Raw genomic sequence first — 25956 nt, forward strand, 5'->3', positions numbered from 1 at the left:
GTCTAACAACCCAGTGCTAGCACATATCGTAGTGGTGGGCGCAATTTCAGGGATGAAATTATACAGAATACAGTACAACACAAAACCTGAACAGAATAGGCTATTTAAAGCTTTGATGACAACCAGAAAGCTATGATGGCAAACCACATGAGAACAAACTCAATCTACTGGATTTCCATTTCCATGAGCAGGTAGATGAATCTAATAAGCTGGTTGATTTGTTTGTGAAATTAAATGGCAATTCCTTATGCTGGGAAGTAAGTATGGAAAATATCCACAATTAAACCACAGCTGGTTGGGTATTTTTAAAGGAAGCTTGACAGATGTTGCTAAAATGCACCCCAAAAAAGTCAAACGTGTCAATATTTACTGAATTCTTCTCTCCTCCTAAGAGCTCTTCTCACAGAGTGCCAGAATCTCTCCTTTCTCCACTAAATCTGAGAGCTGAAGCTCCTCAGTTCCACTTTGAATGCTCCTAAGGAAGGTTCATCGAGATAGACTCCCCTTCCTGTTCTTTCCCTCAATAACATGCTTGAATATGTCTCTTTTTTGCAACATAGCCAGATCCCAATTGGAAGGCTCACTTTTTGGTGAAAGGGCTGCTCACAGGTTGCATTCAACCAGATTTCCTTGTGCAACACACTGCAGCTGGAAATCTAACAACCAGGTGAGATGATACTATGATTACCTCTGCTTTGACAAATCTTCTCAGGCAGCATGGTTGGGAGACTGCTCCTCACTGCTTTTCGACAGTTGAGCAGGACTCAACACCTGCTCTCCATCAGCTTTGATAACTTCTCAATCCTTGCAGTCACTCCTCTTTCCTTTAAGAACTTTTCCCTCTGAACATGCAGAGCAGATCCAGATTAACCAAGATCAGAGATCGTGAGTAGGAGGAAAGAGATAAGATGCACAAAGACAAAGCAAGTCTCAGGTTCACAAGACTTCTTTTCTAAGAGGGAACTGTGATACAATGAAGAAAACATTCCATCATTAAAACCTCTAATTCTTGGGGATGGTATTCCCCTCCCACCCTCTTCATAATGCTATCTTTATTGAAATAATTTTCTCATTGAGGTTTCTTGCATTTTCCCCATGGCGACAGAGATGTCACCAGCAGGCATAAGGAAAGCATGAAACCTCAATCTGCAAACTGGTAAGGCAGAGATCTAAAAAGCATGATTTCCAAAAGCAGTAGAGGTTTGAGATACTGTGACAACAGACATTAGACTTCCAAAGGGTGGCTTGCTTCATCTAAAAAAAAAAAAAAAAAAAAAAAAAAAAAAAAAGACTTAATAAGGCTGTTGCAAACAGAGGCATGTCAGCAAGGTTCTGTTCTCAAAAATGGCTAGCATTTTTCCCAGGCTGATTTTCAGCTTATTTCAGCATATAGTTATGTGATTAATTTGTCCATTAATCAACCAGTTAGTCCACTACCAGTAACCATGAGGCATACACAAAATGTAGTATGTAACCACGTGCCCAATTCAAAACACTGCACCATTTTGGATCCCACATCTCCAAAACAGGTCCTTTGGTATTTTTGACCTTTAAAATGTCTGCTCTATGACATTAAACCAAGTTCTACAAAACCACTATCATCAGATAACATGAAAAATGAAAGTTAAGCTAGACAATGGACTAGCAGCAACAAGCACAGAAAAGAGAAGATAAAATGAAGGCGACAAAAGAAGGTGTGAGTATGTTTGAGAATAACGGAAATGAGAATATCTGATGAGAAAAGAGACGAAAGAAGGAAAATAAATACAAGGCCATAGAAGAGAAGCCCACGGGAGGAGGAGGAGTGTGAAAGCCTGGCAGAAGGACTGAGTGGAGACTAAAAACAGTGTCTGGCAGTAGCTCAAATCAAACAAGGCAGCATATGGAAGAAGTGCAGTACACTGAAAACTTCCTTCCTCTTGGGGATTAAGTAACCTCAGAGAGTCTTCCCCCTCTCTCCTCTGGAATACCTTGCTCTGAACTCTGAAGCAGGAAAAAAATCTCATTAAACCTTTCTCTGATTGTCATTTCCCAATTGCCACTGTGAGCTCTTCATGGAAATTTTCAAGGGCAAAGCTGCAGAAATCAGACATTGATTTTGATTTATTTTTCTGGTGGGAAACATGATGATGGGTATCTCCTCCCTAAATGATTTAGGGCATCAAGAGGCCAGATTTTCTAAAGGTCTAGGGAAATTTTCAAAATCCCCAATCCAGTCAGATAGGACCCTCGTTCTGCTGAAACAACTTTAATAATTTTTCAAAAGATGGGCCTTAGTTCCATTTTCAAAAGTGTCTTAAAAATATGAGTCTATTTCACACTGAAAGACAATACTGCACAGTTGCTTTTGAAACTGAGACTGGCATGCTTTTCAAACTGCGGCCTACTGTATGCCTTTGCTTCCTTTAACTGTGTGTCCGTGAACACAGAACACAAATGTGTGTCTATTTGTCACTCACAATTAAGGAAACACAGGTGCAGTTGTGAGAACATCGATTACTACAAACTGGGCAGTCTGAGGACAGCCCAACATTCCAGGTCTTAAACTGCAATGTTTATGATAGCTGTACCTGCACAAAAGCTGAGAAAGTCCCATAGGGGGAAGTATTACAGCACTAGCCAGGGCCTAATATAACCTCATGTCCCACAGAGGTGGAACATGGCCTTACAGGTAGACATGCCAATCCAAGAAACGCCATTTCAGGGAATATCCCACCATAGCCCACCTGTTTTTTGTCATGGTGCATGTGCATAGGCTGCTACATTTAACTCTACAGCAGGAACAAACTACAATTGTGATTCTTCCCTACAACCATCCAGAGCAGGATTGTAACTGGAGTTTGCTGTTGCACTCCTCAGGTCCATATGCCCACATTTCCTTCATCAGAAATCAGGAAAAAAGACAGAAAGATGATGCCACCCAGATCTCACTCTAACCTAAAGAGTGGTTTAAGATAAAGCACATGGTCACAGTGCTGTGACAGTCCCTCCTGTTGAAGATCAAGCTTAAAAGGTGGGAGCTACATACAGACAGGCAAGAGCATGACGGGAAGATTGTTCTAATATGAATGGTGAAAGACTAACTGACAGAACAGTCCTGAATAATCCTTGGAGGAGAGTGACAGACCAGAGATACTATTTTGCTGCCTGTATAGTAGTGGAAGAGACACAGTAAATGTACTTTTACCTTGGATTTAGGATTCCAGTCTCCCTAGGGACTGCCAGAAACTGTCTTGAAAAACAAACTCTGCGATCCACCTTTGAAATACAGCTGTCTACTTCTGCTAGCATTCCTGGGTCGTACCATATTAAGTATGCTCCAATGTCCTGACAAGATGTGCTCACGATTCTTGGTAAGTCTTTAAACTTTTTCGAGTGATGTTCTTGTATTAAGGTCCAAAGACTGAAACCAAAACAAATAACTGGTGTGGTGAAATGAATATGAATAAGTGAGCCCAAACTCAGGTGCATTCCACTTCATTTGGTTATTTTTTAATTGCAAGCACAGTACAGCATTACCAAACAAACAAGAGGAAGCTTCATCTTATAAATTTGGAAAAAAAACCCACAAACCATTCTGTCACTGCAACCGGAAACACAGTGTTTAGGGGGGAAAGAAAGAGGCAGGGTGGAATGCACCTGGAAGAAAACAGATGTACATCCTTGGGGAAACCCAGGAAAAACTCACAGCTGCCACACAAAAAACATCTTCCGAACGGTACCTTCCAAGTCATTGCTTTTCCTTTAAGATCTTGACAAGGAGAAAGTTTTGCTATGAGTATTTACCCATGTTACCCCATATAGCATATAAAACATGGTAAATACATGTTACATACATATTTAATTCATTGGTAAATGCTAAACTTTCCAGCCATGGTTACATTTCTTTTGATTCTGCTTGTTGTAACTGACATTTTCACCACTCTTCTCTAGTGTGCCGTGAATGCCACTTGTTCATGATTTGTAATGGAACAGGAAGAAAAATAATCTTACAAGAAAATGGGTGGGATTTTTCATGCCAGAGTGGCTTTTTTCATGGTTCTATTTGCATTCCACATGCAAGCATATGGTTAGCCAAACTCTGCTCATGTTTCTATACAAACATTTCACAAGCACAAATCTCTTTCTGAATCAAGCATTCATTAGAAATGCTGAATACTGTTTATAAATACTACAGTGAAATCATGGAATGTCCATGTAATGAAAGCTCAAATGTTAAATGAACAGTCTCTCAACTTCTATTTGTCAAACCATTAAGTAAAGAAAATAATCTCTTCTTCCTTCCACTATGTTCCCACAGAAACGTTCTTTCCACTGACAGTGTTTTGCTATATTTTTTCTCAAACAGAAGCAGTATAAACCACACAGAGCCAGACTAAGGCTTCCTTATTCACTTCTTCATTCTTCTTTTTGTAAGAAATCTCCCTGAAGTCATCAGAATTATTTGTGCAACACCATCAAATGAAACAGGGATTACTATGTGGCCGACAAGAAACAATTACTCTCTCATGTATTACAGATAGCCAATACCTTTCTTAAAGTAAAGTTCCTTGAAGGCAACTGCCTTGTATAATCCTGAAAGAAACTGTACTGAAGGAATAAGGACCGTATAACTAAAACCAGTACATGAGAATTTACCAAGTAGATACTTGTCAAAAAGAATTAGCTGATTTTTAATTGAACTCTGTTGAAATCAGGGTCCCTGTAGATGCAAATCTGTAGATGCAGTGCACGTTGGCACTGCAAACTGCCTCTGTTTCTTCACCCTCTGATTCTTAGACGCTGTTCAGAGATTGACTGAGATTTTCATAAATTTAATTTTCTACACCGTTGATTTTTGTATATACTGTGCAGAAAAAACTTGCTTTAATAAAGAATTAACTGAAAGACCTCAACTTCAAACTGTCAGCCCAAGTGCACACTCCTTCAAAAATAGCACATTAATTTTGCTCATCCCCACAGACTCATGTGACCTCTTTTATCTGTATCCTGTCTTCCACCCGCACCACGGCAGCTCACAGTTATGTCTCACAGCCACAGCAAAACTTTTCAAGCCTCCAGGAACACCATCCATTTTTATTTCGCTCTGCAAGCTTTTTGCTTCATGCACTATGTTGGATGTGAGCACATGCAAAATGTAACGTGAGACAGTTCTGTGAAAAAAATAGCCTTCTAGTTACTTAAAATATCTGTTTTTCAATTTAGTCCATCATTTTATGGTTTCACTGTCCCTTTTCATTGGCTGGCACAAACACATTCTAACAGCTTCCCAAGGCATTTTTCAGAATTTGAAAATGAACACCGGTTTAACATTTGCCCTCCAACCTACCCATACCAAGCAATGCGTTAGAAGTTTCTCATTAGCTCACGTGCCCTTCAATGTAAATGGCAATATTTCCTTTGTGTTTTATTGATTGTTCAAGTCAGGCACTAAAACTCTGGCCACATTCTACATGACATTTTCTGCAATATTGAAGTTTATTAGTGTCTTTGTGACAGCTGAACAGAATGATAGCCTTTTCTTAGCCATAACTGAAACAAAGGTCAGTCTATGGTTCTGTGACAATGCCTAGACAATGACTTTTACTTCAAACGTATATTGGAGCATCTTCTGTCAACTTTAAAGACATGGATTTGCATTTCATATCATTTCCTGAGCCTTCACTCAAATTACTAGCACTGATACTTTCTAATTTTCTTTGCCTCTTCTGACAAAACCAGTCTGTCCAGCCACCTCAGATTGAGGCCTTTTCAGGGTAACCTTTCCAGCAAGCACGTTTGCCAGAGGCAGCCTATTACAAATAGACTTTCTTGCATGGTACTTTACCAATTCTTCCATGCTGACACTATTGCTTTAACATGAAGGCAAGTAAGTGACCTTCAGCTCACATTCAGCTGGAAAGCTCTACCACAATTTTTTTTTTGTTAGAACTGTTCCACTTTGATGTCACATGATAAATGATCGTTGATCTTTTCTTTCTCCCCTCCCACATCAGGTTTTCCCAGGCGAAGCTTTTCTGCAAGGCAGAACTACCCACGCCTTATTCTGCAATAAAAACAAAACTGAAAAACTTCCCATTGTATTGCCCACATAGAAAGAGTAAGCCAGTATTACTGCTGAATTAAAGATCTTTTTGACGAACAACCTGAAGGCTATCTGCACGAACACGTGATATTTTGGCCAAGCAGAATTCAATGGATATGAGGAGAAACGAAAAAAGAGGGGAATGCTTCTCTTAGGGCAGTGTCAAAGCTGAAGCGAAAACAAAAGAGGAAGCAATGAAGTCCCATACAAACCAGGAGGAAAGGAAAAAAAAAGAAAAAGAAAAAAAAGAAAAAAGCATTTGTCTACCAGAACCATTCACACATTTCCCCCTAAAGCAGCCATATTGGTGGATAGGAAATAAGAAGTTAAATACTTCTTATACAGATACTTCCGTATCCATAAGAATCATATACTGGATTTATGGCACATAATTTTTTTTTAAACTACCCAGTTAAAAATAGGGAGTGTGTGTGGTTTCTATGTTGGTGGATGGATCAAATTCACTCATGGTTTAACTCCATACTTTAAACTACAGTTTATTACAAATCTCACTGCAGGGATAAATTTGATAAACTCTGCAAAGTGACTTCTAAATTCATTATTTTGTATAACCAGCAGAATTGTGTTTACATCTTCCTTTGAAATTAATATAGTCTATGGCTATAACGATAAGATAACATAAAATATCGTTTTTACTCTTGATATAAGTAAGTGCTTTGAGGCAAAAAGTACATGTTTGCCATTTACTGCTTGTTTGTACATGTACTAACATAATGAGACTTCCAATTATTCATACACCTACACACCACCTCAGTATAAAAGTAAATAAAACCAATATTTTATGGCCCAGGTTTAACACTGGCGTCAAAGGATCTGGACAAGACCATATAACAAAAGCTGTAAAGAACACTAGCATGACTCTCAGCTTATAGAAAGGTCCCTTCCAACCTAGGCAATTCTATGATTCTATGAAAGTTCATCCTTTCTGCCATCAAATGAGTTGCAAGCATTGACTATCAGCTGGCCAAAGCTGACGACTCGTATCTAATCTGTAAAGAGAAAGTGAACACCCAGGACAGATATCTGTAGGTTACTTATGTTTCTCAGGATTCTTATATAAGTAATAAAAGGTCACAGCTCACAAAGGGCTTTTCAGAAGTAAAGCATATAGCTGGTGGAATGAACCCATTCACCTTACAGCTTGTTTGCATACGGAACAGGTTTTTGGCCTCCAAATGCTCCCTAATAAAGGCTTTCAGCATCCTCTTTCCATAAACTGGGCTTCCTTCACAGTGTGGAGTTTGGTTGCAAAGGCACACCTGCATCAGCTGAACTGGCTTCTGTACCGCAAAAACAACCATAGACTGCAACAGTCTGCAAGGCATCTATACCTGCAAGATGGTACGAAAAGCTGGACCAGTGCAGCATTAAGGCATATTTAGGCTATAACCAGAAGGTAAATAGATCAGCTTTCTAACCAATGAAAAGAAAAAAGGTTTATCTACACCAGATGCATGATTGAAAGTCCAAAGTCCAGTAGCTCTAAGAGCCCTCATTGTGCAGACGGAAAACACTTTCTAGTAAGGGACAGAATACGCTTAGAAACAAGTCCAGAATGACTTCAAAACACCCACTTCCTTGATGATTAAACAAAACTAACTTACTGCTTAGCACAAATAAATAAAAAATATGTTTGAGACAGCTATGGACTGGATTTAAAAGGAGCTTTTTGGAGACAAAGGCTCAATCCTTTAGGCTTCCTTAGAAATCCTAGTTAAAACATGATTCATAGACATCAAGCAGGTAATGGAGGCAAACCAGACTCTTTGCATGATGTGAGAACCACAACTAGATTAAAAGATATAGTCCAATATAATAAGATACAGCAAAAGTACCTTCCATGCTAACTGAGCTTTGCAAAATATTTACAACCTGCAATGAATCTTCCTTTCCTTTTTTTTTTTTTCCCTCTTTTGTTCCTTGTTTCTTTCATTCTCCAAGAAGACTAGGACAGATTCTGAAAGAATGTATGACTGTATTTTTCATCTGTAATGAAGTGACAGTATGATACATCTGATCTTCATTGCCTTACTTACCACCTGACATGCACTTAGTTCTTTCTGTCACATAGTAGCTCAGTTCCAATGTCTGCTCCAGGACAGATAGTCCTCTGGGGTTATCATTTACATTCTTTATGCACTAGAATCCTAAAAAATAAGCGAAAAATCTAAGCTGTAACACTATCAGGTGTCCAAGAATCATTCAGGGCTTTTACACATATTTTTTCTTGAAAAGAAATTCTAAAAGACCATGATGTGATGTTCATCCATAAAGGAAGTATCAAGCCACTGATCTGTGGGGTGGGGGGAAGCATGGAAAGGAGATGAAAGATATTCCTATGTTGTTATTGATCCACTTGCTTTTGCTTATTGCCTGCATACAGGAACTGGGATCTAACTGAAGCCTTCCAGGTATCCAAATGGCATGCACCATAAAGTCTTTTAGTATGTAAGGAAAAGGGGCAATCCATAAACTAAGCTCCCTTAGGAACCATTTGCTCCATATGGGAAATGCCTTCAGCTAGAATCATTTAATCAGCCAATTTCATTAGAATTTTAGAGAGTGCTTAAAGGTTTGTGAGTACAAGGCAGAGACCCTTACTAATTTGCCAAGGACTGCTGAATGTGTCATACCTACCACAAAGCAGGGCTAACTGAACATATAATTTGGAAAAAACAGTTCGTCATAGCCTCAGAGATGGTGCGTCCAACATACCACTCAAAGCCTAACAAAAACATGGGTAAAGAGGGTCATGAAAGCATGTAAAAAGAAATCCACCTCTAACAAACTGCAAGGACTTTCCCTTCTTTACAAGTTCTGCTAAGGGAGGGGCCAGAAATGTATCCTTGTCCAGATGATACAACGCTTTGACTCCAAGGCTTATAAGATCTCTCATCTACTTCTAAAGCACCTCACACTGTAAGCATCGGGCCAGTTCATCCACAGCCTCATCCAAAGCCTACAGAAACCAATACAACTCTTTATTAATGCCAACACACTTTGCATCACAAACCCAAGCAAGAAGTCTCCTGAAGAATAAGAGCGTAAAGGGCTAAATCCTGAAAGAACCCTCTCCTACAGAGGTCCTGTTGAAATCGGAGATTTGTTTTACTAGAAGCTGATCTTTCCAAATCAAAGACCACCTAGATACCCAGACTTCACCTCTGACACTGGGACATGAGGTGTAGATAACTGCAGTAGTAACTGCATGTAGATAATAACATCTGCATACTTTTAAGTCACATTCTTAGAAGACACCAGGATACAAGACAGCATCCAGGTAAAAGCAAGTCAGCAGAGTCATGTGTGAGGCACTCCTCAAAAAATAACCTCAACCAATATACCACATTTTAGCATTAAGCAATCCCCTGCTACCCAGGACAAGCGACTACTAAGTCAAGGGAGGAAACTTTGCTGTAAAGTCCTGGATACACACTGTGTCTTTCACTTGTAATACAAACATAGTATGGAGGAACTATGTAGGTCCAAGAATAAGAAATACTGTCTGTGTACACAGTAGGTGTCAAAACATAATCCAAAAGTTATTCTTAAAACCAGAAAAATCAGGCATAAAGCATACAGATGGTATTTATACTTTTATTGCCACTTAGAAACACCTCTCCCTCCCTCGCAGGAAAAAATGACAACCAATTATTTTCAGCTAGATGTTTTTATTAAGTTTTTTTTCTGATGTGTTTTCTTAGGTCTAAACTCAAACAGAGAAAAGATGTCTTGCAGGCAAGTCCCAAGGGGAGTCAACCTTCTTTTACAGAGCAGGTGCCATTCAAAACAACTAACAATCACCATAAAAAGACAGTGGGGATAGTTCTGCGTCCACCATCAGCACCCCCATTGCTCCTCTGAAACTTCTGGCAATGACATAATCACCAGCTCTTCCTGAGAAACAGGCTTTGCAATGCACTCATTCCACTCCAGCAGCATATCCGTGAGGTGCAGAAACAAGTAGTAAATGGATTTCAAAAAAAACCACCCCAGAATGCTTGCCACTGGAAAAAAGGAATTGGTGCCTCTTGACTCACTGAAGGACAAATTATATCCCCAAACTACATCAACCGGTCTAATAAAAGATGCTATGACTCTCTAAACAGCTCTCCTTATGTTACCTTGTCTTGACACAGGTTGCCCCAGTATATAAAGTTATTAATTCTGTTAAGTGAAAGTGTAATTGACTCTGCATGCTCTCACTCCAAAGCAAGTAGAAGACAACACGGCTAAAATTCAAGTGAAGAAGTGCTTAGCACTTTTGCAAAAGCAGACTAGGAACACCTACCCATAGTTACATTGTGGTTTGGCTGACACAAGATAGAATCATAGAACCATCATGGTTGGAAAGGACCTTTGAGATCATTAAGTCCAACCATACACACACACCAAAAAAAAAAACAAAACCCCAAAACCCCCAAGGTAACTTGATCACACAACTTAGTTTTTAATATAAAGCTGTTTGCAATGACAGCGGCTCCAAATGCTGTTCTTTGACCTTCCTTAGTGCCTGCATTCCACCACAATATTCAAATGCTGGTAAAAAAGTGTTTTCTTTACACACACTGCTGTGCAAGGAACTTGGTATCATGACATTTACAGACAGACCAAATGAGTAAGAATTAATGCTGAAGCTGGAGGCACAAGGCCTGTAACTCTAGGTCTTTATGGCTTCTAGAAAGAGAGTTACCTCTTCTTAAGCTATATGCAACTGTTGTAGTCTGCCTTCAGTGCATGTGCCTTGCCAATCCCTTTCCCTACACTGCCTCTAAATTGAAACATTCCTCCTCTGCTTCCTTCTTTCCTCCACCATGTAACTGAGGGCTAAGTGTCATTTTAAACTGTTGAAGGAAACAAGCCCATCTATTGCCTAGCATGCCCCATCTTTCTGTCTCTCCAACAGCATGTGAACGATCAGAAGGAAATACCACAAAAGCAAAGACAGCAGGAACTACTCCTGTCTCTCAAAATGGACACAGCCTTATTCTTAATTGCCTTACATCTTGCAGTTACTACCAATGCAAAGCTGACATGAAAACAATATTCAGATTTGGTAGCATTTTACACCTTACTTTACACTGATACAGAAGAAATATGCTGCCATGTGCCCATGACTATGAGGAAAACCTTGAAGGCAGAGTAGTTTCACAAAAAGCTAGTCACCTTAAATGATAAAGGCAATACAACTGTATAACCTTGCTTTTAAAACTCTTGTATGTCCTTCATTATACTGACATGAGCAATGAAAACTAGTCACAGGAGCACTTACTCATGTGCATAAGTGCCAGCAAAATCAAGCTCCGAGTTAAGAGATTTCAGCACTTCATTTTGCTCTGTGTGAAACCTCTAGAGAATGCATCACAGAGGACTGATAAGCAGTTGCAAAACTTCTGGTAGCAAGTACTCAGCAGCACATTCAGACTGCTTCATGGAAGAAAGAGTGATTTTATCTTGTGCTCTGTATGAGCAAAGCCTCATGTTTTTAAGCTACTAGGTCTGCCTAGACACAAGCAAAAATTGTGCTCTGGCACCGAGCACAAGGTTAATGTGCAGGAGTATTATCACAGAACAGCAACACAAATCCAGATGGTAGAATAGAAAAAAATAAAATGGTTTATTGTTACTGTTCACTTTTTCCCTGTTCTGGGAAAGATGTAGAATCTATTCCAAAGAACACATCATTCAGAAAATCTGTACTGATGTTGTGTTGCAAGATGTTCCCTCACTCCGTCTAGAACCCGAAATCATACAACAGTATTTGCCTGAAAAGGGACTACACAGACCTACATACTCTTCAACCTTTTGTCCTTATATTCCCTTTTCTCCATCTTAAGAACGGACAAGCCTTAAGACAGGGCCATGTCTCCTGGGACAGAGGAACAGAAACATGTTATTAAAATAAAGTCTGTACATAAGTGGTTTCTGTCTTGGGATCTGAAAACCAAGTTTAATTAACCAGCTGAGTGGAAAGCACAGTTTATATAATGCAGACTCTTTGTAGACTCTCACCCCAGTCATTCCACACAACCCTTTGTAACTGCTAGTCCACATAATAGCAATTATTGCTGGTAAATACAAAGTAACTGGGATGTGGGATCTAGATGCCAACTTTCACAGAGATCAAGAAAGAAGAAACAAGTGTTTAAAAAATAGATGAAATACAGACCAATCCGTATTAGACAGGCTACTAAATAGTTCTGCAAGGGAAATACAGCTTCGTTGCTTCTTGAACTCTTAGAAATTAGTTTGTCATCAGATAGAAAGTTATTCAGTGCTAAAAGGATTTTGACAGTTTCTGCCACTGTCAATGAAAGACAATCCAGGAAAGAGTCTGAAGAATTCTGCCTCTCTCTACCTGGTCTGTCCATTGAATACCTGATCATCTGGTTGTCAAGCCTGTAACTTGGTGGTGTGGGATTTTGTCTTTGTTTTCCACTATCTCCATTTTTTAAGATTCAACTCAAGAGACTGTCTCCCATTCTGTGTTTGCACAGCTCTTAGCTCAGTGGGTCCTTAATATTTTTTGGGCAATTTAAATGAGACTACCATCCAAACAGCCAACACTTAAGGTTAGCTTCATGTTGCATTTAAGATCATCTAACCTTACACTGCTGCAGAGAGGGGTTTGTTTCACCTGTTCACCATATCCATCTATCTTATCTATCTATGCAGCAAGAAGGCTGCTGCTTCAGCTTGCAGAATTGATGGGAAACTAATTAACTTGGGGGGTGGATTAGTCATCATTGGAGGAGTGAAAAGGAGACCATCTTCAGTGGAAGCTCACTACTAGATTAAATTCAAAGTTGAACTGCACTGTGCTTACAGGGATTCACATAACTTCCCTAAGTGTTCAGCTCAGAAGTATCTGCATATATATTTTAAAACTATGGCTAAGCAAGTATCAGATGGAATTCAACTCCTTTGTTGCAGCATACTAATTTTTGTCAAAACCTCACACCAATTTCATCAAAGAGAGAGAGATTAAACCTCAATCAGAGCAGTTAAATACAATGATTTCCAACAACATTCCCACTGGAAAAAACAAACAGGTTTTTCCAGATGTTAAAAAAAAAGATAAACTCAGATAATTACATATGATACGCAGGGCTATCCTAGTGAACATTTATAGCAATTACTTGAAATTCTGATGTCACTTGCAATAGATGTATCAGCTGGTAGTTTTAAAAACTTGATTGTATATTAAAAACTATGACCAATATTGTTTTCTGTGCATAGAGATAAACATCCTGCTCAAGGATCTCAACTCCTATTTAAAAACAAAACCAAACATTAAGAATAAAAAGCACTCAGTATGGTTCTGAGACACATATGTGGCTGCATTGCATATGCCCTGCCTACACTGACAGTGTGGGAGCTCTGTTAGTCATCTAATGCGCGTATTTGCTTGGCACGATGCCTTTACTTTCTTATGCAGGCAAGAAACATGATCACCAGTTTATTGTATTCTTATATCTTCATTGCATGTTCATCAGTCAATATGACCAGGCCTTCCCAATTCAAACTACAAGTGGTTAGGAGACAGGCCAGTTCAAAGTGAAGCCCAAGGACTATAAGGCTGTTAAGCACACCTGTAAAGACAAGGGTGACATTTTAGATTCATGCTGCTTAGACACATTTTTTGGTGGGACCTAACTAAATGTTTATTTTGAGAATAAGGACCTTTTATTGAATAGAAGCCTAATTTAGTCTTGCTTTCAACCTTGACACAGATCCTTTTACTATCTTCAAGGGCATTAGAGGTTCTCAGTCAGCTTACTTTAACTGTCCTTCCCTGCCTCCATTCTGGAGGAAGCTGGAGCAGAATCTGAACTTAGTTTTCAAGTATGGCTGTCATAAGACCTCCTTGCCCAGACTACAGCAGGATCACAAGGATCCCATCCTTCTGGAATCCCAATTTCATTTAAACCATACAAAACACATATAAGAGTGCTGTGCCTTTTTAGTATAATGTTGAGGATGAAATCTGAAGAGGAAAGGAGGGGGCCAAAATTTCCAGGTGCGTCAGTGTTGTCAGACCTTGAAGAAGCGACTCTGAATATTTCCCCTCCCAATGGCCCTGGATGCTGCAAATTAGTATTTTATCATGAGATACTTCATGTTACAACAACTTCTTTGTACAGCATTAACAAAGCACCAATTCAATTGCTTTCTGACACACAAGGGAAGAAGTGCTTAGAGAGGAAGCAGCTCATGCTGTTTCTTAGGTATCTTGGTGATGAACTCACTTAACACTGACTACTGTACTTATGTCAAGGAGAAGACTCATGCTGTCCCGCTCCACTGCAGAAACTGACACGGCCAGCCTTCAAGGGCAGTCTGGGACTGCCTTGTAGGACCTCTTCTAACCCCTTCCTTATTTTAAGTGCCTTAGGCAACACAGGCTGCCTGTATTGGATTCCTTAGGACTGCAGTGCTCTGGTGTAATGTCTGCTGACTATGCTCAGTGTGTTAGTATCTAGCTGAAGGGAACAGCTTTTGACAAGCAGTAGTTCAGAATAGGTAAGATCTGGTCTGATCTAGTGGAGCTCAGTCTTTAAATTCTATGATGGTAAGACAGAAGAAATATGTGGGAAGCATGCACAAAATCAACCATCTCAAGTTAATTAGCAATTAATTTGGTGAGCTACTGAAGTCTAGCAAAGATGAATCCTGAGAGATTCTGGTCACAGTTACCCTGATGTAAATCTAGATTAACTCCTAGAGAGAACATCAATCTCCATGACAGTTACTTCAGATTTACACCCAGCTACTCTGAATTTGTGCACTTGTTTTCACAGCCGTGTGGGAGATCTGTCTCAACATAAATCAGCTTTGCTCTCCTGCAGATTCTGCAAGGTACACAAAGTTACATTTCTGTAAAAATCTAACCTCAGTGAAATGGGGAAATTAAATTCTCTGCTCTGATGAAACCTAAGCCTCCCACATAACAGACAAAAACCCTGCAACAGAGCCAGCCACTACAAGTGGTCACAATATCCTCCTCAGTTCTCAGTCTTCAGGCAGTAAGGATAATTCCCTCTCACAGCAATTCATGACGCACAACAGCAAGCATCAAAATTACTACGTTCTTCTGCCTAAGACTCCTACGAGTATTAAGAATACCAGCTCCACAGAGTGCACAGTTTTGATACCAGTCTCACAGCCCTACAAAAATCCATGTTAAGTCTTTCAAGGTCATCTTGAAAAGAAGGGGTAAACACCTATTATCACTGCCCCGTGTGATATACACTGCAGCTCCGTCAAAGAAAGTTGATAAGAAAAAGGAGTTATTGTCCTGCCAGACAGCCCTTCACTCTTCTACCAACTCTACTCAGCTCTGCATCCCCACCTCTGCACAGTCATCACTTCCCCCTTCCTTTACCCCTTCAGTTAACTGCTGGATTAAAACGATATAACGCCCCTTTCCACCGAAACAAATCTCAATCCAAGTACTGCAACACCGCTCATGAAATTCTAAGTTGATTCAGGTAAGGAAATGTTTCTGGGTGAGCCAGAGTAAAGGTCATATGTAACAAAGCAGAAACAGATCACAGGCCACATACAAATACAAGTGCTGTAATTCTGAATTCAACATATGTCCAGAGATCTTGTCAAATGGTTTGTGGAAACATTATGGAGAGACATGTAGAGCCACTTCTGCTCTAAGTGCAAGCTCACATTAGAGACATTAAGTTCACATTAAGAATTTGGATCAAACTCATTAATATCGGGATTTTTTTTCTTTTAAGCAAACTATAAATCTCCCCATACCAGCCTAACTTTGAAAGAATTGGACACATTCCTACCCCCATTTTGCTGACAATTGTGTTTACCCTGCAGATCCTAACTGCCTCACCTAGTTTTATCCTTTGCAGGAACTGAATATCTGAAGGAACCCAGAATCTACTTGCTATTCCTTTGTTTCATCCCATTAATGAGGCTGATAGAGTTACTCAAGATGATCCAGCAGGCTCAGAGCACAGTTTTCATGCATTCACAAAGATGTTGCAGAGCTCTATTTCATTTTGGAATATTTTTTCTGCTCATATGCAATATCCCTCTGAAGACTGTTTTGCCATTAAATGTTGGTGTGGATTCATGATCTCTCAGCATTGAGTCTCCATCAAAACAGTCTGATCAGCTCATGAGCAAGCATCAAACTAGTAAAGCATATGGCATGAGTAAAGGTAGCCAAAATTTTCATGGTTCCCAGTATTTGTTGAGTTCAAACAGTGTAAGTCAAGTACATCCAGAAGTTAGTCAACCCACAGTAGAATACACAGAAGAATATATACCATCACTAAATAAGCTTTTGTCTTCAGTAGTATTCTAAAATTTCAAAAAAATAAGCTATTTTCATGGTTATTGCTAGATTGGAAGGGGGGGCATATTTTGAATCTATAAAATTGCTTGAAAAAGGACAGTTGTTTTAGAGTGAAGCATTTTAAAGGACACGCTAATTCATTTACTCACCCTCTCAATAAAAAAAAAAAAAAAAGATAACCAGCCAGGTTTTTATAAGAAAGATAGAAAGATTAGTTCTCACTTAAGTATTTAAATGAAGTGGCTGGAAAATATTTGTCAGCCAACAACTTGAAAACAAAATGGTCATTTTCAGGGCAATACACTTTGAAAGGTAGTATATAATAACTAAATAAATGCTGATCTTTATAAAAGATGACATTTTAGCTAAGCAATTCTACACCAAAAAGTTTCTTCTACATAGGCCAGTTTGGTTCTTACAATTAGACCTCCCCCAAATTATTACACTTTTAAGAACTTGTCCACAGAGACAACTTATGTCACAGTATAGTAGGATGAATACTTTAAGAATAGCTATTCCAGAATGAATATGTCTGTACATGAAGTTGTTTACAAAATTTATTGCACAGTGATGTTATGTGAATAACCTGTAAGTAGTACAGTGTATTGGGGCATCCCAAAACCAAAAACAATTCAACATTTTTCTGAGATGAAGCAAAATAATCTAGCTTCCAGATGTACCAAGAACTAAGTAAATCCCACAGCACCCTATAATGCTTATCTCAACTTCCATAAAATTACAGGTCTGAAATAAAGCTAGAATTACACATAAATCTCAGGTGCCTTTTCTGAATTTAACTAAGCTTCACCAACAGGTGACATAGGAATTCAACTGGTTACTGTGGGCTGGGTATGAATATCCTGCTTCATTTCTAGAAAACTAACTGGACACAAAGCAATCTGACTTTGTACCATTTCTTCACGATCTCCCCAGCTGACTTATCCTCTTGCCTAAAGTACAGCAGAAGGGTGAAACAGAGTATTTTTAGCAGAGATGAAAGTAAAACAAAGTAAACCAAAATATCTCACATTATCAGAATCAAAATTACTTTATATAGTAGCAAGAGATAGAATAAAACCAAAATTGGATGCCAATTTGCAAACTGCCATTAAATTTCGAGGAAGCTAATCCACCAAAGAGCAAACTGCACCCTAGAGAGTCCTTAATTAATAGTGTCACATTTGCAATAGGCTAGTTAAGGTTGTGTCAGCATTTACATTGTAAATCCCTAATTATATGGTAGCAAAACAATGCTGAAACTTACTGAAGCATGATATACAGGGTTCCAGTCCAGAAAGACAGTCTCTGGGAGGAAGGTGGGGAGAAAGTGTTTGTATCAGGGTAGACTGGATTTCATGTTTTAATCCGAAAATACAAAAAAAAAAAAAAAAAAAAAAAGGGCAGCTTGGAACCATTTAAAGCAGTGAACATTTCGGCACGCGTTTAAGGTCAAATCCTGGAGCTGGTAAATGCTCTTGAGTCTAATCTCAGTGGTATGTATGGGTGGTCAGCATACTCCTAAAGAATAAGGGATTACCAGTGTCTAAATATCAATGGGCATTAAAGCATGTAGCTATTTCTGGGGTCTGAAACACAGTCCATCTGTACCTGCCCTGTTATTCTTTGTTTAAAGAGCTTGATCCCGCTTCCATCACACAGTTGATGATGTCTACAGTCCAGGGTCAGAAAGATAAGCACTACAAACTTCCAAACATGATGAAATATACAGTATATTTAAGCGCTTTACCCACAGAATGTACTTTGCATTAGATGGAGCATTACTCTCCCCTTGAGGTTTATATGTGGTGCATTTCACAGTATTTTGGCATTGCTTCTTTGATTAGAAAATATATCGTATCAAATTTGGAACTCCTACAGCTTCCAACCCCATCAGCTGGAGCAGAGTGCATGCCTCTCACTTCTAATTCTTGGAAATGGATTGCAGTAGTGAGGAGGGGAAGCAGCATTAGACAGTGTTAAGAGAGTGGACAGAGGCACTTCATGATCATCCAATCTGCAGTAAGTAAGTGGTCTCAGTACTAAACTAAGGCCAGTAAGGTTAAAAGTAAGGATGGTAAGGTCAAAGTAAAGCCAGTAAGTGGTTTCAGTACCAAACGGAGGCCCATCTGCTGACTGCTTCCATCCTTCATTGTCCTGAGGTCCAAGCACTGGTGCACCTAAATGTCCTGTGATACCCCACTCTGTATTCTTCAATATTTCTGTTACCTTCACAGAGGTGCACATGTGCTCAAGAACAGCCTCTGGAGTGCCTCAGGCCTCTGCTGCCAAGGCCTGTCCCACTTGTGAAGCCCAGCCAACTGGCAGTGAGGCATGGGAGGATCCTTCTTTATCCTCCCCCATGCATTGTGGCTGACTGTCCAGGTGGCAACAAAATGTTATCAGGGGCCCAGGACCATGCCACAGCTTCCTCTGCTCAGGCTCTGCCAGCTTCAGCATTGACTACTACCCCTTCGAAGCACCTACCCATGGAAAAAACAGAATGTTTCTTCTAGAGTCCAGCGCTGTGGCTCAAAAGGTGGTGGCATTCTGTTATGACTTTTCTTAGAGAGGAAGCTGGGTATAACAACTTGGGTCCTGGGTCAGGACTCAGAAGCTTTCCACACTGTCTGATATAAGACTTCCCACGTTAAGAGAGCACTGCCTTAATTTTACTTAGTTGTATGAAGTATTTAGAAACTACAAGCGGGCCATATATACAGCTATGTGAAACATGATGACCCTTAATATACCCAGGTTTGAAAAGCTTATTCATTCACATTAAGACTGTGTAAGTCAATGTTGTGGTTTGGGATGGATTGGCCAATGACATGACGACGGATGCTCTCCCCCACCTGTCACTCCAAAGAGGAGGAGAGTGATAAAGAGATTTATGAGTTTAGAAAAAACTGAAATACTTTATGAAATAATAATAATAAATAAAAAGGAAATAATGAAATAGATACAATCTATATCTAAAAAAAATGTATCATGTTCCCAGGCAGATATCACTGGCAGGCACTGGGGATGTTCTAGACTGGACTCAGTGATGGATGGGAACTGGATTCCGGAACAAACTGATTGGGATCAAAGGCAGACGAACAGACAGGGTCCTCCTTGGGCATCAGCTATTTGAAGAAAGGGAGCCATTAAAGAACTGTTGAAGAGCTGACCCTTTGATCCCTCAGCTTTTCTACTGAGCATGGCAGATGGGATGGAACACCCTATTGGTCAGTTTGGGTCACCTGACCTGTCCACCCCTCCCCACAGGTGTGACACACACACACCCCCCATAGGGTAAACAACCAAGTCAACTGACCCTGGTTGCCACGGCAACAAGTACCACCAAGGGCTTCTCCCACTGAACAGAAAGCTGGCTCTGCTCTACCCCAAACCAGGACAGCCAACAATCAAGACACTCATCCTGACTAACAATTACTGATTGGAAATCATAGTGTAACTCAAAACCTTGCCTTTCACATACTTTTGTTTCCCCAGCATAAACCATGGTGAGCCTGACCTTCTTGCATAGTTCCTCCCTTCCTAGAAACAGGCGAAGTTTATTAGCATGCTAAGTGATCTTAAAAAGGATTTGATCAGAGAGAAGATAATGCAGTAGAAAGAGAACAGTTGTTCTTGTTTCTAATATTGTACCAAATGGCATCTTCCTGTTTGTGAAATAGCTGCCTTCTCAGGTTAAAATACTCCATTGATCTTAGGGTGCCACACATCACCGAAGGGAGCGGAACTTACCCCAAATGGATGAATGCAGCACCTCAAACCATCAGTGTATCACTACTGTATCCATTTAACCTATTGCTGCCACAGCCTTAGAGATTAATGATTTCTCTAGGGAGTATACAGACATAATGCTCAAACAAAAGAAGCTGCTGCCAATACTGCTGTCCTCTCCCTAGACACCACTTTAAGTCAAAACAGAATAGCAGCTTTTGCCACCCAGCAGGGTATCAGGATCCTTTCAGACAGAAAAAATACCTACGCTTGTGTGGACAGGCCTTGAAATTTCACAACCTGCAAGCCATCACCATGTAGTCTGATCTTGTTCCTTCCACCATCTGGGGGATTTCTGCCATCAAGTTCAACACAAAGAGGAATTAAGCTTCATTTTGGATTACCTAGGTCCAAGCTTTGTGAAGATGCTAAACCTTGCTTGGAAATAATGACCTGCATACAGATAAAGGCAGTGCTTAGTTTCTCCAGCTCTAGCACTGACTTGATTTCTTGCTTTGCCTGTTCTGTGTAGCAGTTAACAACACACCCACAGACATGATATGGCATATACACAGAAACACGGGTCAGCAAAGTCATTTACGTAAGGCCCCTTCTTTAAGGAACTATCTCATGCAAAGGAGAACATCAGCAGATGGGGCTCTGCTTCTGCATCATATTGCTCAAATGTGAATGCCTGGCAGGTGCAGAAGGGGATAGGAATAATCACTCTCTCACCCTTTCCAGCCCTCACTTTTCATGGCATCGCTGCACACAAGAGATACAAAAGATAAACAGCTTCTTTTGCCTTCCAATCCCTTTCCTTCCCCCAAAACACTCCCCACGTCAACCAGTGTCAGAGAAATAGTCTGACAGAAAAAGGTTTAGAAATCCTCAAAATAAAATGGGTTAAGCATTCAGAATTATCATCAATTAACACCTCCAAAATGATGCAATAAGAGATTAGCACAGCAGAGCAGCTTTAAAACTTACACTGATCTAAGGTCTGAGACCAGCTCTTGAACAACACGAAAAATAATGCTTATCCAGGACAAAGGACCAATATCATGCAAATCACTATGACTAGCAAGCAAGGCTTTATCTAGCCTGACAGGTTAGCAGGATCTCATATTTCTGCTCACCTCTAGCTCTGGTAACTTACAAAGCACCAGCTCCTAAAATCACGTAGCAACTGAAGAAGAAAGTTGGCAATCACAAGCAGGTAGATGCAATGCTTAGGTTCAGTATTTCAGGAAATGGCCTAGAAGCAGCTGGATGGATTAATGTGGCATTTTCTAGGACCACTACTGGTTTGAAGATGATATTTTCAAATACGGACTGTGTTCTCAGAATCAGAGAGCATGATGTCCACAGCAATCATTTGCAAAAGAGGAACAGAAACTAGAAGCAAATGATTCTTTTATGTATCCTGTCGTGGTGGCCATCAGCTTGTTTCACCACACGACAAAGTCCCTTACAAACAAGGTATCATATGTGTGTGTTGCCTCCTATTACCGACAGGAAATACTCAACAGCCAGTCCATTATCAGGCTAACAACCTGTAATAAACTTGATCCCAAGGATGCTAAATGTCATGAAAGCAAAGTTAACCACAAACACTCCTCAGAAAGCTTTTTGTCTGAATCTACATAAGATCTACAAGTTACCACTGCTGTTACTGGTATTTAAGTGTCTAGAAGACTGTTATCAACATGTGAAAAACTGTCATTAACTCTCTAAACTTACTGGAAATCCTTATCCTTTCCAAATACACTGAACACCTTGCTTAAGGACAAACACACAACACATCGTAACAAAAGGACTAAAGAAATCAGAGAACTGCAATATTATTTCCTAACCTACCTCACAGTATTTCCTCCATTCAAAAGCCATAAAAATATAATGATTTTTCCCCCCAAAATTCATGTTAGATGGCATATCAGCTACTGTATTCAAGCAACACTGGTAAACATTAGGAAAAAAAAAGTACAAAAATATCTGAAGCAGCTTCATGCAGTAATTTCTATATAATTTCCCTAGTTCTAGCTACTTATACATCATTTTTAATTATCCAGGGTGTGTTAATCTACAGGTCATCACATATTGAACCTCTTTGATTTGCTTTAGCTGACACAGGTAATTAGCTCTCCAGAGGTTTGGAACTTCCTTCTCATTATGGCTCATATTTTTTGCCTCAGCTACTTGTTTCTACTGAAGCACTCAGTTGCCACTAATTTTATGCTAAACAGAGACTTCTCCCAGATAAGCTTTCACTGGATTTACAGGCAACCTACTGCATGCTGTGTCTTCAAACATTATGAACGTAGGCTTCCAGGGAAAAGCTGCTTCTTTCATACCTGGACAACATCAAACAGAAGCTGCTAATCTGAGAGGATGTAGTGGACAAAGAGGGCAGTTTGCACTTCCTTGGTTTGAAGCCTTTGTGGCAAGTTACTCAGCTCTTCGTGAGAGAAGACGGAGAAATACATAGCTAGAGGAGATGACACTTGGGCTGGAGAGGTGACAGATGCAGATGGAAAGGATGAGTGCCGTACAAAGAGCAGCAGATTAGTATCGGCTGAAAAAACGAAGGAAGAAAAGCTTGTAGACACAGCTAGGAAACTCTACATTCCAAACCAGAATAAACATCCGGTTTCAAGGACAGTAAATCAGCTTAGAGATCTGCTCTCAATTTCTACTTCTGTTCCGTATCAACAACCAAGGGAGTAAGTCGGATGCCTTAATAAAGCAAATTCCCAAATGACAGGAAACACTATTCCAGCTAGCTTTGGACTGCCTTCTCTTCCCAGTGTAATCATCAATCTCATAGGCACAGCTTTACAAATCCCAGTCCACCAGATAAATGCCAGTAGGCTGTGACAGAACACAGTAAAGCCAGAGACAGCACTAGCAGGACCTGACTTTTGAGCAAGCTTGCCAAGCAGAAGAGAACCTTTTTCAAAATCCTGGGTACCAAGGTAATGGTCTCCTCTGTCCAAACACAGGAAGCAGGACCATGTCTGAATCTTACCAATGGCACAATTTTTTGTGTTAAGAAACCTTTACGTAGCATTAAAGTCATGCCCAGGACTAACACAAAGCAACAGTTCTCAATTTAATCTAATACAAGCTAATGTAATCTAATCCACTCGAGGATAACAGATTGAAAACTGATGTTCTTAGCTGTACAGAATACACTGCAGATAAAAAATATTGTTGCTTAATTGCTGGTTCTCTTGTTATCTAGTATCACTACAAAACTTTAAAGCACTGAGTCTCCATTTGTGATTTTCTGCCCACTGGCAACACGCAGAACTGCGGCAAATAGCCAAAACTATATTCAGGAGCAAGATCTACAGCGTTTCCAATCAGAAGTTTGAGGGGTTAGGGTGCCAGAGAGTGCATACGAAATTCACAGGGAAAAAGACAATGTTTTTTCCTAAAAAAAAAATCAGGATATACACTGTTGTACACAATGCTTAAAGCTCAAGAGAGATAAAAGTTAAGAACAAATGCAGCTTACTTCAGGGAAAAAATACATAGTTTAGAAACTAAAGATGTTATAAAATGTACATAGCATGGAGAATGCTACACACGCTTGCAGTAATTTACCACAAAGAACAGAACACTTACGGGTCTGAAAACATGGTTTAAGACAATAAATAATGTGATAAAATACACACGGCATTGGGGGACTCAACTCCTTATGTATTTCAGTGCAAGTCAGGCATCATGTAAGTATGTGAGAAGTCCCCCTCTAATTCAGAAGAAAATGTTAACTATTTTAATTATGTGGCCATTCTAAACGGGCTCTGAAGTGCAGAAGCAATCACCAGCAGAATAAAATAGCCATTATATGCTTTTTAGTCATAGGATTTGTTACAATAATTCACAAAGCTCCCAGCAGTTTCATAACAAAGTAGTCACATCTGCAATTTCACAGAAATGATCATGTCTGTGCCAATGTTTCATCTTATGAATGTCTGCAGGCTCCGATTTCCATGTTTAGAAGAGGACTGAAACAAGCCAATTAGTTAAATTATTCCACCTCTCTGGCTTGCTATTCTCAAACTTAAGGAGCAAATGCTTCAGTCAGTGTAATGGAATGGTGGCAGGGATCTGTACTGGCAAGGGAGGCTCTGCTCCTAAAGGAGACAGCTACAGACAAGCCCCAGGCTGGTAATATGCACTGTTACTGAGACTGAAAATGAGGGAACAGATGCTGTTGGAGTACCAAATGGAAGATGTTCTGGAAAAGAAAATAAACAAATCTAGCCATACTCAACAAGTCAAGGTACAGGAAGGAAGCAGAAAGTTTCTGTTCCTAAAACAGGCTCTGCAGAACCATCAGAAAAAGATTTGCTGCCTGATAAATAAAATGGATTCCCTTTCCCAGAATCTCTGGATGATGCTAGGAAAAATATTAAGCATATTTACCTGTATTAAAAACCAAACAAACAAACCCCCCTAAAACCAAACAGGCAAGTGTAATTCAGTGAACTGACAGTAAATTCAAAAGTGGTATCATATACCCAAGGGAATGCTTCAAACAACATCTCTGGCAAAGCAAGTACTCTCACAGAGAGGCTGAATCAAGATGCCTAGCTTGCTTCTAAGCGTCCTGACCTAAACAGCATGACCTAAATCTTGCGAGAGTGGAGAAAAATGAAACCTCAAGCCCATAAGGACTCTTACTGCCATTAACAGGCCTGCAACGGTCTGCCTTCCTTACTATTTTATGGGAGTATATGCTTATATTTTAAATAGCCCAAATTTTCGTTGAGTCCAAGACAACAGTATGAGATGCGAAATTTCATTACTGATTGAGAAACACAGGGAACACATCCAGGGAGATACAGCTGCCTGCCTTTTGAGTAGGTAGCTACTCAGTAGCAGAATTCTAAGAATAGGTATCCAGAGTGGCTGTGTGGAAAAGCTTCTGGTGCTTGCATGTTGTCACCACAGCTGCACGTGACAACTGTCAACCTACAACTCATGGACTGCATGTGACAACCCAATTTTCGAAGATGAGCTGGGATCAGTGAGCCGGTTCAACGGACTGTTCTGCTCCCCCACACTTTTCTCAACTAAAGAAGAAACTTCTCAATTCCTCCTCTCCCCATCCCCTTACCATTCACTTACAATCTCATTCCACACGTGAAGTAAAGCTGTGGTCCTGGAAAGCTGGTGAGAAATAGGAATGGGGTTACAAAAAAACAACCCTTCTTTAACACTGAAATTAGGTAAGTATCTGCCTGCCCCTGCCCTCCCCGCCAAAAAAAAAGGCTAGTTACTGTTGGTTTAGCCCACCTCAGCTTTTTGAATACTGCCTTCCAAAAGGATCCAAAGCTTGTTATACTCCAACAGAGCCCTCCCTTTATGTCACATCCATGAAGTATTCACCTCCACCTAAAAAAGCCTGCAGTGCTGTTGGTTGCTAAAAATCTGCTGCTGTTGAAGCAGCAGAACAGAAAGAAGGTAGTAATTGGAATGACCTGCTTTTACAGACTGCAAATCATCTATTATGAAAATAGTTATTATTTATAGCACCAGAGAGATACAGTTCAGAACAAATACCTTCACCATGCAAAATTCTGAGCGTTTTTCAGTAGTTTTGGTTATTCAATGATATCTGAAAAAGCTCTCTGCATCTTTACAAAATGACAGCATTTATATTTCCTAACAAATTCTAAGATACCATTAGAAGGTCACAGGCTCATATCACTGGTGTTACAAACATAGTATCTTCCCCTACTACAGGGGAGTAGGAACTATCTGCAGGGGAAAAGGAAATGTT

General features: G+C 39.9%; 1 protein-coding gene across 23 annotated transcripts in view; it reads right to left on the reverse strand.

Annotated features, from left to right (window-relative positions):
• Positions 1 to 25956, reverse strand: part of PTPN5 (protein tyrosine phosphatase non-receptor type 5) — a 90723-nt gene that overhangs the window by 57288 nt on the left and 7479 nt on the right. For 11 of the 23 annotated variants that reach the window (XM_063331980.1, XM_063331984.1, XM_063331978.1 and 8 more), the window contains 2 exons: positions 3188 to 3403; positions 689 to 1254 (listed from right to left, as the gene is read on the reverse strand). The exons of 8 other annotated variants lie outside the window; for them this stretch is intronic. In XM_063331980.1, coding sequence (XP_063188050.1) covers positions 689 to 719 — 31 coding nt within the window. In that variant the 5' untranslated portion in view covers positions 720 to 1254; positions 3188 to 3403. Of the gene's footprint in view, positions 1 to 688; positions 1255 to 3187; positions 3404 to 8142; positions 8254 to 25956 lie in introns of all 23 variants that reach the window. 4 more of the 23 variants (XM_063331989.1, XM_063331987.1, XM_063331976.1 and 1 more) reach the window with 3 other exon arrangements.

This window comes from Chroicocephalus ridibundus, chromosome 4, assembly GCF_963924245.1.
Source record: "Chroicocephalus ridibundus chromosome 4, bChrRid1.1, whole genome shotgun sequence".
NCBI lineage: Eukaryota > Metazoa > Chordata > Aves > Charadriiformes > Laridae > Chroicocephalus > Chroicocephalus ridibundus.